The 15,372-nt window shown below is 41.9% G+C and overlaps 1 protein-coding gene across 1 annotated transcript in view; it reads right to left on the reverse strand.

The window, feature by feature from the left end:
* Nucleotides 1-15,372, reverse strand: part of LOC122802390 (E3 ubiquitin-protein ligase listerin-like) — a 1,831,112-nt gene that overhangs the window by 116,636 nt on the left and 1,699,104 nt on the right. The window contains exon 25 of the mRNA XM_044072016.1: nucleotides 7,933-8,153. Coding sequence (XP_043927951.1) covers nucleotides 7,933-8,153 — 221 coding nt within the window. The remainder of the gene's footprint in view (nucleotides 1-7,932; nucleotides 8,154-15,372) is intronic.

The following is a 15,372-nucleotide window of genomic DNA, read 5'->3' on the forward strand; positions in this document are numbered from 1 at the left end:
CATCTAAGATATGAAAATCATCTACTTCTAAAAGTAGATAAGCCCACCTTACCTGCTGGTCAACTCATCTATGCCTTTACCATCGCCAAACTATGGAACTCACTTCCGCCTTCTATAAGAAACAGAGGCAGCACCACCACCTTCAAACAAATGCTGAAAATTCATCTCAACTCTTCCTGGCTATGTTCCTGCTCTATAACCTAACCTCTTCACTCTCCTTATATGATTACTAAACTCCTATGTCTTTCGCTACTAGTGACTGATGATTCTTCTTCTTTCGGCTTTTCCCAGTTAGGGGTCGTCACAGTGGATCATCTGTCCGCTCATGATTGGCAGTGGAATTTTACAGTGTCGAGTTGCCAGCCCGGCGCCCAACCTTCCACAGAAGGCACACACATGCACACACTCACACCTAGGGCCAATTTAGAGTGTCCAATCCACCTGCATGTCTTTAGGATGTGGGAGGAAACCGGAGCAACCAGAGGAAACCCACGGGGCCACAGGGAGGACATGCAGACTCCACACAGAAGGCACCCCAGCCAAGAATCGAACCGGAGAACCTCTTTTCTCCATATTTATTTTTATCTTCACTTGTTGATACTGGTACAATAACACTGATCTCTGTTTATACCACTCTGATTGAATTCATTGAATTCTGTTTTAATGCATATTTTCTGTATATATTTCTGTAATCACACAAACTAGATTCCTGCTTTTATGTATATATTCTGTATATGTTACTATATTTACTATCTGTAACACTGTTTCTGCTTCTGTACTAATTAATGTTTATATTTTTTCTGTATCTCGTTGGAGCTTTTCTCCCCGGGCCTCCACTGAAAATGGGCTCTTTTAGGCCCAGTGGACTTATCCCGGTAAACAAATGCAATAAATAAATAAATAAATCTTCATCCAGCTCACTCTCAACTTGACAAGCACTCTCTCTCTCTCTCTCTCCCCCATGTCTTCTGAATACTTCCATGCCTGTAAGTCAGTTTTTTCTTTTGCACTGCTCTAATCTCTTTCTATTTTTAACTCTGCTGTTGTTCTTATTAAGAACAAGCTTTATTTTTTTCCATCTTGATCATCAATTAAGTGACTTTATCAGAAAATTAGACTGGCAAATACTATATTTTCTAGTTCAGTTTTTCCTTAGTCTTCACCCCACCCCCCACACACATACACTTTCTATCAAGAAGTAAAAGCTGGATAGCTACGCTGTTATATTTGTCCAAAATTCTGTCCCCTTATGCCTCTATTAATTTTATTTATTCATTTATTTGAAGTACATAAATCCTTAAAAAAATGTAAGCATTTTACAAATAGGAAAGACAAAAAAAGAAACAAAATACTGAAAGTATACATTATTTAAACTGCACCATACTGTAAAAGAGTAAATCGAGAAATGAATGATGTGCTTCTTGTTCTAGCTAGGTAAAATCTGAAGAGGTGGAATGAATAAGTGTTTGGAATTACTTGTATGAATCAGGAAAGGCATTACTAGAAGTCTCTATGCATGGCCTGCTACATTAAAATACTCCACAATGCCAGGACCTATTAAGTCATTTACAAACATGAACTCTTTTGAGACACCGCTACCTAACATATGAAATCTGCACAATGTGCTGCATTAGTACTGACAATATAGATAAAAAAGCAAAATCTTCCTTTCATACAAAAAATAGCAGCAGCACAGTTTTACAACAAATGAATGTTTAAACACTATATCACTATCTTAGTTTTAAAAACAAAACTCCAGTACAGATTCTTAAGACATGTACTAATAAAACGCAGAAAAAAATGAACAGAAGGAAAGTACAGTTGTGTACACTTACCATAAATGTAGATGTTCGAGTGTATTCACTGTTGCAGTCATTACATTTGGGTAATCTGCTGGCAGGTTGCCCTCAGTCGGCCTGATTAACAAAGTCTTGGGTCCTGTGTCGGTGCTGTCCCTTCTTCCATGACGTCAGGTCGTCAGGGGTATAAAACATGCATCTGATGCCATTACATCAGTTTTTCTTGCCCCAAATGTCAGGTGCCCCCCTAATGAGGAGCAAATAAAATTAAAAACACAAAAATATATCTCCAACCAAAAGCAAATACAACAAAAAGGCTTTTAAGCATAGTAAAAGAAAGTAGAGGCATAGCCAGAGAAAAGTAGGGGGCTGGAGGAAGGGTAACCAGGACTGCAACAGTGAATACACTCTAACATCTACATTTATGATAAGTGTACACAACTGTACTATGTTCTTCGTGTTTCACTGTTGCAGTCATTACATTTGAGTAGATTCCCAAAGCTATGGTTGGGGGGAGCAGGAGTTTATACAGCATTATTTGGAGAAAATTGGTAAATGATAATACTTGGTGAAAGTATGTACAGAACTCCAGGTAGCAGCTTTTAGAATATCCCTGGTAGGAACACCTCTGAGAAAAGCTGCAGAAGTAGATGCAGCCCTGGTGGAGTGAGATCTGATCGCCTGGGGGATAGGTTTTCCATGATGCTTATAGCAGAAAAGAATGCAATGGCTTATCCATTTAGAAATGGTTTGTTTTGAAATAGCCTTCCCCTCTACCCCAGCTGCGAATGCTACCAGCAATTGTTCAGATTTTCTTCGAGATTTAGTCCTGTCCAAGTAGAATCTGAGATGTCTGTGCACATCCAAGGAATGCAGAATCCGTTCCCCTTCGTTCTGTAGATTGGGAAAGAAGGTTGGCAAATGAATGGACTGATTAAGAGCCACACTGGAAACCACTTTGGGCATGTAGGATGGATTGGTCCTCAGAGATACCCTGTCCGCATGAAAGATGATGAAAGGCTCCACTGCCATAAGGGCCTGTAATTCAGATATCCTTCTAGCTGAAGTGATTGCTAAAAGGAAGGCTGTTTTCCAAGAAAGAAATTTTAAGTCTGCAGTAGCAGCTGGCTCGAAAGGAGGTAGAGTGAGCTTCTCCAAAACAAAGTGAAGGTCCCAGGCAGGGGTAGGAGGTCTCCTGGGTGGTCTCAAGTTCTTTGCTCCTCTGAGATACTGCTTGAGCAGGGGGTGAGAGAAGAGGGATGGTTCTGTGTCATAGTGTGCTGAAATAGCTGAAGCGTGGATTTTAACAGAGGAAAAAGACAGGCCCTTGTGAAGCATCTCAGTAAAGTATTGCAAAATCCGAGGTAAATTGAGCACTGCTGTGCTCATCCCTAAAGATTGGTTCCAGGCAAAGAATCTTTTCCATTTGTCAGCATAAGATTTTCTAGTACTAGGTATTCTTGCCTCCAAGATGACATCCATCACAGGTTTGCTGAGGGAAGATAAGGGTGAGTTTAAGTGACTAGCCAGGCTGCAAGGTTCAATGTTGGAAGCTGAGGGTGCAGAATTTGGTTCTCCTGCTGAGACAGCAAGGAAGGGGTCTGAGGCAGGTGCCATGGAGATATTTGCGACACACTGCGCAGGAGTGGGTACCAGTGTTGGCATGGCCAGTCTGTAGCAATCAAAATCATTCTTGGTTTGTCCTGTTTGACCTTTAGCAGAACTTTGGAGAGCAGAGGCAGAGGGGGAAAGGCGTAGACTGATAGGTTCTTCCAGCTGAAGGACAGAGCATCCACTTTCCAAGCTCCTTTGTGGGGAGTCCTTGTGCAAAAGTTGTCCAACTGGTAGTTATGGGGGGAGGCAAATAGATCTATGTCTGGGCTCCCCCATTTGCTTGTTAACATGTTGAAAATCCGGGGTTCCAGTTTCCACTCGTGTGGGTCCATGAGATTTCTGCTTAGTCCGTCTGCCAGTGTATTCAATTTTCCTGGCAGTAATTGAGTTGTAGATGCACTTGGTAGCTCAAGGCTGTGTTCCACAATGCCATGGCTAGTCTGCATAGGGGGTAAGAATGTGTACCCCCCTGCTTGTTTATGTACCACATAATCGTGGCGTTGTCCGTCTTTATCATTAGTTGTCCTGGAAGAATGTAGTCCTTGAAGGCTGTCAGAGCATTCTGTACAGCTAACATTTCTTTTTGATTGATATGTAGGTGCATTTGATTTGGGTTCCATTTGCCCTGAATGCACTTCCCTGCCAGGTGAGTCCCCCATGCATAGTCTGATGCATCTGTAGTTAGGGTTTGGGCGGCAGGGGATAGTGTGAATGGCAGTCCCTTGTTTTGGTGGCAGGCCTCTGCCCACCATAGGAATTCCAGGCATAGGCAAGGTATGATAGGAATCATTGTTTCCAGGCTGTGACAATGTTGACTCCATAGACTTTTTAAGTACCACTGTAGTTTCCTCATATACAGCCTTGCATATGGAATTAGAAGGATGCAGGAGGCCATGAACTCCAAGGCTTGCAGTATTTGCCTTGCAGATAGCAGGGTTTTTGTGGCCACTTGTTTGAAGTAAGTTACCAAATGAATTTGCTTCTCTGGTGTGAGGAAAGCCATCTGGACAGTTGTATTCAAGCTTGCACCCAGGAATGTAATCTGTTGAGAGGGTACCAGTTGTGATTTCTTTTCATTTATGGTGTACCCCAGACAAGTTAGAACCCTTTTTTACAAATGCCAGATGATTTCGAAGTATGTCCTGGTTTTCTGCCTGAATTAGACAATCGTCTAGGTATGGATATATTTGAATATTTCTTTGCCTGCAAAATGCAATGACTGGAGCCAGGCACTTTGTGAATACCCTGGGCGCAGTAGACAAGCCAAAGGGCAGTGCAGAGAATTGATAATGCAAGTAGCCTGCTTTAAAGCATACGTATCTTCTGCAAGATTCCCTGACTGGGATGTGCAGGTATGCTTCTTTTAAATCTAGAGTTGCCAACCAGACATCTTTGCCTAGCATAGGAAGTAACTGGTGAAGAGTCAGCATCTTGAATTCTGGAATGTCCAGAAAGGTGTTTAGAGAAGACAAATCCAGAATTGGACGCCACGATTTATCTTTTCTGGGTACCAGAAAGAGCCTGGAATAGAAACCTTGTCCCTTTTCCTCTTCTGGCACTGGTTGAATAGCCCCCATGTTTAAGAGGGAAAGTACTTGTTTTTGAGCCTCTGCCCACTGATTTGGGGGCAGGTCTGGCCACCCATTTGGTGCTGGCAATGTGTGGAAATGAAATCTGTATCCCTGGGACACTATATTTAAAACCCATTTGTCCTGGGTTATGAGTTCCCAGTTCTTTGCATGAAGAGCAACCTTTCCCCCCAAAGGGGTGGCTAAAAGGTAAGTGCTTGGTAATTTTAAAAGGAAGTAATTGAAACTGTTAACCATAGGGGGGTGTCTTGTTATTTCCAGATTTGGAAGTGGAGGCCCCCCCCCATTTCTTAGTTCTGAGAGTCCTCTGGGACTGAAACCTGGTCCTTTTGGCGAGTGTCTGGGTTTGGCTTGAGAGGATCTGGAAGGAGCTGGAAAAGACCAATTCTTAGTAGGCCAGTGCCTCCTAAATCTTGGAGGTTTGCACTTGTAAGAAATCTTTAACAGTTTGCATAGATTTAGCTTTATCTTCCATCTTTTTTAGAACTTCTTCAGCCTTATTGCCAAACAGACGGTCCTGATTTAAAGGAGCATCCAACAATTTCGCTTTAACATGATCAGGTAAAGATTGCTCCTTAAGCCAAGCATGCCTTCTAAGCATAGACCCAGTAACAGCAGCCCTGCAGAAGGCCGCTAAAGAATCAAAACCACATTGCAAAGTATGTTTTCCAACTTGTTCAGCAGAATGCAATAAATCCTGTAAATCTTTATTTTCCACACAGTCAGGAATCAACATCATTTTCTGTTTAAGCAGTCCAATAATATGCTGTTGATATTTTAACATACGCAATTGGCAGTTTAAAGCCCTGATTGCCAAGGTTGCAGAAGTATAAACCTTCTTACCCCATCTATCCAGCGCCCTGGAGTCGCTATCAGAAGGGATAGGATTTTTAGCAGTAGAAGCCTTAATGCCCTTGGGCCCCTGATAAATGGTTTCTGGATCTGCAACAGGATTTTGAAAAGAAACTTGTGGGACTCAGGAACCCTGTAGTATCTGTCAGGTTTACTGGGAGCCGGAGGCAAGGAATCAGGGGCCATTACTGGATTCCAAAAACACATAATCAACAATGTCTAGCACAGGATGTATAGCCAAGGGCCTATGCTGAGGTAGAAGAAGGAAATCCCTAAGCCTCTTTTTTGAATCAGAAAATTCCTGACTTTCCCAGTGGAACTGCTCCCTTAAGGTATGTAAAGTTTCCCCAAAAGAAAAATCCTCAGGAGGAGAAGCAGAGGGAATGGAATCCTCTGCATCAGAATCCTCATAAGTAGGTATGGACAAATCCAGATCATTAGAAGAATCAGAAGAAACAGAAACCTGATCAGAAGAATCATAATCAAGCTCAGCCCTAGGCCTCTTGGGGGGGGTTGACTACCCCTGATTAGAGTAATTAGATCTTCAGCCATTTTGACAATTTGTTTTTTAGGCATAGGGGCCTGAACATGTGGTCTGGGCGTCGTTTTTTAGACATAGATTGAGATTTAGGCCTTAGTAATGAAGATGGAGTCGATTTAATAAGCAAGTCTGTAGGCCTGAATACACCCTCAGAAGCCGGTGCCTGCACAGCAGCTCTGGACCCATCCAAGGTAGAGACATCCACGGGTTCCATAGGTGAAGCCTCTTGCGGCATACCAGACTCCGAATGGGTCTCAGTAGAGGCTTGCGAATCAGAAGTAGTGGGTATCAGGGGCTGCGAAAGCGCCTCACTGAGTACCGGCAAACTGGCGACTGGCTTAGGAGAAGCATCATCGGCAGTTTTGGACTTTGGCGGCCTGTCTCTGTCTTTATCTTTGAGTTTTTTCGGAATCCCGGTAGTCGGATGGCTAACCAACGACATTTCTGGATAATTAAACCGAGAATCGAAATATTTGGAGGCAAAAATGTACTGATGACGAATAGTGCGCAGATTAAATAAAGCACAAAACCGACAGCAAGGTACGTCGTGGTCAGGGCCTAGGCAAGGAATACAGTACGAATGAAAAACTTTGTGAGGTATTTGCTTTCCACAAGTAATGCAATTATTAACTTTTACTGACATCGGTAAGAAGCAAGAAAAAGTTTCCCCAACGGGGTACTTAGCTTTAAGTTGAAGACTTCGGTTCTGAAACTCGAAAACGAAAATTTCAGGAGTCAGCCGACTGGCACTTGCGAACTGCTTTGGCTTTGGGCACCGCACGGCAAGAAAGACTGATGTAATGGCATCAGATGCATGTTTTGTACCTCTGACAACCTGACGTCAAGGAAGAAGGGACTGCAACCGACGCAGGACCCAAGACTTTGTTAATCAGGCTGACTGAGGGCAACCTGCCAGCAGATTACCCAAATGTAATGACTGCAACAGTGAAACACGAAGAACATCCGATGACTGTAGCACCTTATTTTATTGACAAGATTAAGCACTTTTGCCCATGGTAAACAGGGACTTCATCAAAATAACCCTTCTGTTCTTAATCTTGTCAACAAAATAAGGTGCTACAGTCATCTGTTCCTGCCATTCATTTTTTTACATTTGTTTTAACCTTTACTGGTTACTAATAAAATGTAGTACTCATCAAGAAACTGTAGTCAGAAATGGCACATCAAAGATTATGACAGATGGTATGGCATGCCTGTGATGCTGAAACCTCAATTATTCATGACACAGCATCTGACTATGGAAGTGACTGTTGGGTTATTCATGTCATCTAAGTAACTGTAAAAAAGTATTTTCTGGGGAATGCAAAGGTGGGCAAGAAAAGACATCACTGCACTCACCCATACTCCAATGATATGTATTGTGTATTTACTTACTGTTTTTACATTTATGGATCAAATCTTACCTGTCATGTTAGTCACAACAATTCAAGACTATCTGCAGTAATTGTACTGAAATGCAGCAAACAGAATAGAACACTTCCTGCAGCAAGGTGCATTTAAAATATAAAGTACTAACCGTCATGTTTGTGAAGGTCTGTGTACTTGTTTGCACTGAAGAAATTTCTTGGGAGGAAAGCTTGTTGCTGACATACTTCCCAGTAAATTTGTCAACAATACCAAATGTGCGCTTGTCTAGGTTGCTCCACCAAAGACGCACCATTGCAGGCAAGTCCATCAGTGCAGTATAATACACGCAGCAAGCCAAATGTGGGATCTCCATTGATAAATTTTCTGGTTCTGAAATGAGATAACTAAAAGTTATATTCCAAGAAAAATCATAAAGTGTTTTAAGAAATTCTGGAAATCATAAGTTACTAGTTTCTAACTACAACTTTTATCAACACATTCCCATCAATCAACAAGAATAAAGAGCACCATTTAATAAGTATTGCATTAAACAAGTGTCACAGTTTGTGAAGTTTTTAGTTAGCTTCAGACGAATGCTCATATATGCCTTAGGAGCAGCAGACAACATTATCTGGATTAACACACCAGGTAAATAATGCATGGTAATTTCATATAAACTCACAAAGGTCACATTTAGTCTTTTTGTCCTCTGTTTTATTACTGCATATTCTTTTTTTATTGGAATGTTCGGTTTATCATGGACCGGTTAATAGAGGTGTGCAATCATATGTCTTTTGAAGTAACTCAGTAATGGATATTGACAAATGAATAATTCTGTGGAAAGTCTCTAGTACCAGTTTACTTCAGCACCATTTTACTGATAATGTACTCAGGATGTCATATGGGGCTGAGGCAAAAATCAACGTGATCAAAGGATCTGGTGAGTTGAACAGCCCTTCCTGCAAAGTACGATGGTAAGCCATTTGAAGATGATAAAAACCATGATTTTTAAAGCCCAGCATAAAAAAAAAATGATGAATTTCTGACAAATTACTGGAGAGAGAACGTTACTAGCAGCATCCAGGGATTTGCCTTCTGACCAGACAGCTGTGTAAATGGAACATAAAGCTGCCAGATTACTTCGAAGGGAAATCCGATTACATCCACACAAGTTGTTTTAAAAAATTAAAAAAGGCAGGGCCAGCACTGATCTTTGAAGGACACTTTCATTAACACATTCATAATGAGAGATGGTGGCTTTTTACTCTAAAAGATACACTGGAGAGGCAGATTCTCAGTCAGGAGAATACTGTAGTTGAGATGCCACTGTGAATAATTTTAAAATGTCAATTAAGACCAAATGCTTCTGAAGAGTGTAAAAAATGTAGCTACTTTGTCACTGTCCTTATTTTGAAAGGCAATAACTGTAAGAAATTGAGTGATTGTCTGTGTTAAACAAAAATTATTGTTCACAATTTCATAAATGCCAAGGTTAGAGGTCAGCTGTGTGGAGACCCTCTTTTAAAAACACTTTAGACAGTGGTGACAGCAGGGAGACTGGATGGTAGAAGATATTTTATGGTGGTACTCGTCTGGCAGGAAGAACAGTTAGCTAATTTCCAAACATCAGGAAAAATACTAATAGTAAAAGGTTTAAGATAGGTTGGAGAGGCATAGATAACAAAAGCACCACGTTCTCTAATAAATTTTAGGGTTAGCCCATCTGAGCTAGCTGTACCAAATTAGGTACCTTTTTAGTCCACCAGCTCACCTCCCAAGTGGTGACAAGCTGGAAGGAAAGGACTACAGGCTAAAAAGATAAGCACCAGGGTGGTCCTTGCAATGTGTTCAGCTCTCAGCAGGATAAGTACGTGCATGTTTGAACTGGTGAAATAATGCTCAGCAACATTTACAAGGGCTGTGATGTCTTACCTATCTTGAATTATGTTTAAGTGGTCATCTGATTTTGATTTACCCATGAGACTGCTGATCTCTTTCCAGAACCCTTTAGATTTACATCAATCTATTTTGCCTTACACTGAAGATACCCAGCGTCATATATATGTGTGTGTGTGTGTGTGTGTGTGTGTGTGTGTGTGTGTGTATATATATATCTATATATATATCTATATATATATATATATATATGTATATACACACACACACAAATACACATACGTACATATACGTGTGTGTGTATCTAGCTGAGCAGAATTTAAAAAGAACGAGTCTTAATCTTTCATGCAGAGCGCTTGCTCCTATATCTCTTGTAACTTCAGGAAAAAAGTCATGGTGCCATATTACAAAGGATTCAGTTTGCTATGGTTTTCAGTATTTATCCTGATGCAGTAAGAGAACCTTAAGTAAAAACAGACCTATAAGAAGATGTCCAACATCTATACTGGAATCAACAAAAACTTGCCAAAATCCCTTACAACTGGAACACATTTTCAAACACACTTGAAGCCCAACAATTTTGGATATCTTGGAATATGGCTTAACCAGCAAATGAACTTTCAATACCATGCAAAAATTACCAAAATCAGAGTTAAACTCCCCTTCTTACTCATTTTAGCAGCCACTTGAAAGAACAACCTGAACTTTCTACAACCTCGAACAGTATCTGGATTTATCACATTTGCACCGAAAGGAGAACACTTTTGCTCACTGCTAGCAAAAGCCAAGTTGCTTCCTGTTCGGCAATGACCCAAACTACTTTTAGCTCTCTACGTTACTATTTAATCAACCAAGAATCCTTCCCATTCTGTGCCAGCAAACTCACTCTGCAGACCTCTATCTACAGCTTCAGATCCATTGCACCCTCTATTCCAATCTTACAAACCCACAATTTTTTCAGGTTAAGCTCCCCAAACCCGGGAATCCCTGCAATTAGTTTAGTTATTGTCTTTTTGCTTTCAATAAAAGTCAGATTTTTAGCAGAAGCCCTGGGAAAAAAAGTTCTGTAAAACTAAAACTGCACAGATACCAAACTCAGACAATTACATATAAATGCATTACAATGGAGTGTCCAAGATTAACATACATTGTTTGTAATACCAAATACAATGGAAAAATATGTATTACTTACAATAGTAAAACTAAACAGATATACACTGCAATTCTAAAAGAGAAATGGGGTATTGACAGTGCATTCATTTTTTTAAGTGGTAATACTGATATGTAATAAGATGTATAAAGAAAAAATAGTGAAACAGTGAGATGAAGTAGGAAATGAAAGCTGAACATACAGAAATTAGTGAAGGGAGACAGACAAGAGAAACACAAATAAAGCAGAAAGCAGGGAAGTTTAGGGTGTTATTCAAAGTCATTATGAAGATGCATAAGGCTATCTGTGATGTCCAAGAATAAGCGCAGCTCAGCTGCGATTCACAGAGACTCCTTACACTAATGCACACTGGCCACGAATGAGCATAAGCAAATGAACTTATAACGCGATGTAAAGGAGGAATGATGTAATCCAGTGTATGATAATGAAGCATTCCCTCACCTGTCTGCAATTCACAGTGGAATTTTCCACTTTTCAGTGCAATCCGCAGATACTTTATATAAAAAGGAATACTGCCAGTCCTATTTGCTTTGCAATCCACAAAAATGCTGTCATTTACTGCTAGTCTTGCTATTTCTAGGTGTTCATAGGTTCATAGGTTCATAGGTTTATACTAGGCTATCTGCCCTAAGGCATTTATAAGCCTAGCCCAAATTATTGTGGCTTACGCCACCCCTTATATGAAAAAATACTGTGCCCATTAGTTTGTTGTGCCTCTGTCCAGCAGTGACCCAGAGATGATTCCCGGGGTAAACCTACGATCTCCCATCCACAGGTCTAGATTTCTCTTGAACAGAGTCAGCGAGGTGCTCTGCCTCACATGGACCGGGATTTTATTCCACAGCATAGGGAGTCTCTGAGTGATAAATCTATCCCTCCAGCACGTCCTATTTATATCCGTGCTAAGGTTTAAGTCGCTTGCTCTAGTGGTTTTGGTGGATTTGGATTTTTGAGGTGGAGCATGTCCATTAATTCGGGTTGGACATGGCCTTGTATGTCAGGCACATGTCACCTCTGAGCAGGCGGTATGCGACTGAATAGAGCTGGAGTTTCTTCAATCTGGCAGCATATGACAGATTTTGGAGTCCCTTTATCCTTTTGGTGAGGAACTTTTGGGGTCTCTCCAATTGCTGCAGATGTCGGGTGAGATACATCCCGAATGGGGCATTGTACTCGATCATTGGTCTGATAAGTGAAGAGTACAGGGGAACAATGACCTCACTAGATCTGGATGTGAATCCCTTCATGATCAGGTGGGCAATGTAGAAGGTCTTTCTAACCACTTTAGCAATGTGAGTGTCAAAGAAAGGCCACTGTCAACCTGGGTCCCCAGGTCCCTGATAACCTCTTCTGTGCTTAGTGGATTGCCACCTATATGGTAGCTTGGGGTTACCTTGTTTTTCCGAAGGGTATGACTATACATTTTTGGCGTTTAACTTCAGGCCATGGCTCTGGCACCAGCTATCTGTTTCCGTGAGTCCCTTCTGAAGGATATCAGTGTCCGATGCACTTTCCACTATGGCGCCCAGTTTGCAGTCATCTGCAAACTTTGTCAGCCAAAGTCCTCCCATGTTGGCCTGTACTTCTGAGAAGTAGATGCCAAACAATAGGGGCCAAGGACCGAGCCCTGTGGGACACCACTTGTGACCGGCTTGGAGTCTGACACAGCGCCAGCAACTCTAACCCTGTGGGTTCTGTCCTTAAGCCAGTTTGCAACCCATCTTGTGACATATGGGTTTACATTTAAGCTGGTAAGTTTTTCTACAATACCCGAGTGGGGTATTGTGGAAAGCCTTTGCAAGGTCAAGGTAGGCTGTATGGACTGCCTTTCCCTCATCAATGGCCTTGGTGACTATTTCGAAGAAGTCGACCAAGTTCAAAAGGCATGATCTTCCCTTGACAAAGCCAAACTGGGTCGGGTCCAATGTCTGCAAGTCCCCTATATCTTTGTTTATGAGCTCCATTATGATCCTCTCCATAGCTTTGCAGACTAGACTTGTTAAGCTTATGGGGTAATTACCAGGGTCCGTGAGGCGCCACCTTTGTGGAGTGGGACCACAGTTGCCGTCACGCCACTCCTTGGGCACGTATCCTGTGGTAAGGCTGAGATTAAACAGCTGCCTTATGTGCGGGTTTAATTCCTCATTTAGCTCGTGTAGCACACAGCCGGGGACACCATCCGGTCCCATTGATGCTGTGTTTTTAGCTTTAGAGAGAGCAGCTTTCACCTGCGCATTTGAGATGTCCGGGAGGCTACACTCGGCTGGGATAGTTATCTCTCCTTTAGGGGAGAGGGGTGAAGTTTGCACTGAACCTGTCTGCCAGTATGTTGGCAATGTCTGTGGGTTCAGTGATTTTTGTATCATTTTGGACTAATTCTGAGCATATCTGTGAGTTTCCACCCAGGTTCCTAACATAGCTGAAAAAGGCCTTATGATTGTCCTTTGAATCCATGGCAATTTTTCTCTCAAAATTGGCCTTAGTTGATTTTATGAGTGCTCGTATTTTTTTACTAATAATGATTTGTCTTGGCTGAGACAAAACTATTTAAACCCAGCGGCACTTGCTGTCCAAGAAGATGGCGATACAGGCAGGGCATTACTTATTGTAATTTTGACAACCATGAGATACTGGATAGGCTCAGAGTGGACAGGGACATTATATGGGTATGTATGATCTCCATAGGGGTAATGGAGGAAAGGGTGTACTTCCTTTCCCTGTGGATACTAAGTTATGTATAGCCTTTAGAATACTTACCATGGAGACATTCCTGAGATAGACTGGGGACAAGTTGGTGATCTTACAAGCTTCTCCCTGAAGGATACTGTAGCAGTTCCCAGATGTACACATGGTACTTGTGGATCAATACATCTACTTAATGGGGTCACCTCAGGATCGAGCCAGAACTGTGCGCGCTTTTCATGGGATGGCACATTTCCTTGAGGTACTCAGTGCAATAGATTGCACCCATGTTGCAATTACGGCCTCTTCTGGTCCATGGGGGAAGCAGTACTCCAATAGGAAGGGCTACCATTCCATCAACTGGCAGGTAATGTGAGATGGATGGGGGAGCATCACAAACATCTCTGCCCATCATTCTGGCAGTGCACATGATTCCCATTATCTGGCACACCAGCTCATTCTATTGCCTCTTCCTGCACGGTAGGGTGCCCAGGGGTCATCTTGTTGGAATGTTATTTTTTCCCCTCTTTTATCTATTGTATTTAAGTTATTATTCATGATAAAATGTACTGTTGAATAATACATCAGTTTGTCTTTGTTTTGTCCCCCCCTCCTTTTCCCCCTCTCTTTTTGTCTTTCAGGTGATGTTAAGCATCCACTGGAGGCATGGCTCATGGCATCAGTGAGAAAACCAAGTGGAGCTGCAGAAGAGAACTCTAACATACCCCCTGTCCCAGACTCATACTGTCATCGAGAGGGATGCCACTTTAGGTGCCTAGATGAATCTGGGAGTGCCTTTCAGCATGACCCAGCTATTGCATGCAGGACGCTGCATGCTGCATCTGCCCAACATAATCATGCTGTGGTGAAATGACACATGATGTCACTGCAGCTCCCAGTTCCACTCTAAATATAAGTAATGATGACCAGCTGCCAGCAGTAATAAGAGACTATGAGGCAGGCTTGTGCATGGCATACGACTCTGCAGGTAAACAGGTGGCATTTAGTCCAGAACTATGGGCCATGGCATTCAAATTTGTGTTCCCTTTCTTGTGAAAAACACAGAGTATAATTGATGCAAGCAGTGATATCTGTGGTCTGTGTTGTGTGGCGCACACTCTGCTGTCACTGTTCATCTGATATTCTCTCTCATCTTAAAGTAATTTATTTATTTTTTATTACAGAACAGTTACTCATATTCGTGCTTGATAAAATCATGTCTGAGTGCTCAGTGACACCTGTTCAATGATGTTGTAAGGTGTAATAAAATAATAATTACTATTTTATCTGTTTTCCATAATAAAATCTACTGAAGAGGTATAACAGTAAGTTATGTACTCACCATAACGTTAGATGTATGCAGTCCATCTCGCCTCACATTCTTCACCTGTGGGTTCGGAGCCGAATATCGGCTCCCACTCGGCCTATTTACTAGCTCAAAAGTCTTTGATTGGCTGGGCTAAGATGGTATCCCACAATACACTGCTCCACATCCCCAGATCTAGTTTGCTGCCAACAGAAGTATAGTATACATCACCCCAACACACACACACCCTTAACAACGAGGTCCAACAAATTATCCAAAGGGACTCTGCAATATGAGAAGGACATGGTGTTCCTCCAAATCCTCCAGGCCTGGGGGACGGTGGGAGGGTAATGAAGAATGTGAGGCGAGATGGACTACATACATCTAACGTTATGGTGAGTACATAACTTTCTGATGTTATGTAGTCCTATCTCGCCTACATTTTTCACCTGTGGGACAGTGTCCCTAGCACCTACATCCTGGGTGGCTCAATGGAAAATACTCCTGAACACTGTGGAGCCAAAAGATGATCTGCCCCTGGACACCACATCCAA

This window comes from Protopterus annectens, chromosome 5.part0 (genome assembly GCF_019279795.1).
Source record: "Protopterus annectens isolate FY-2018-M chromosome 5.part0, PAN1.0, whole genome shotgun sequence".
Taxonomy (NCBI): Eukaryota; Metazoa; Chordata; order Ceratodontiformes; family Protopteridae; genus Protopterus; species Protopterus annectens.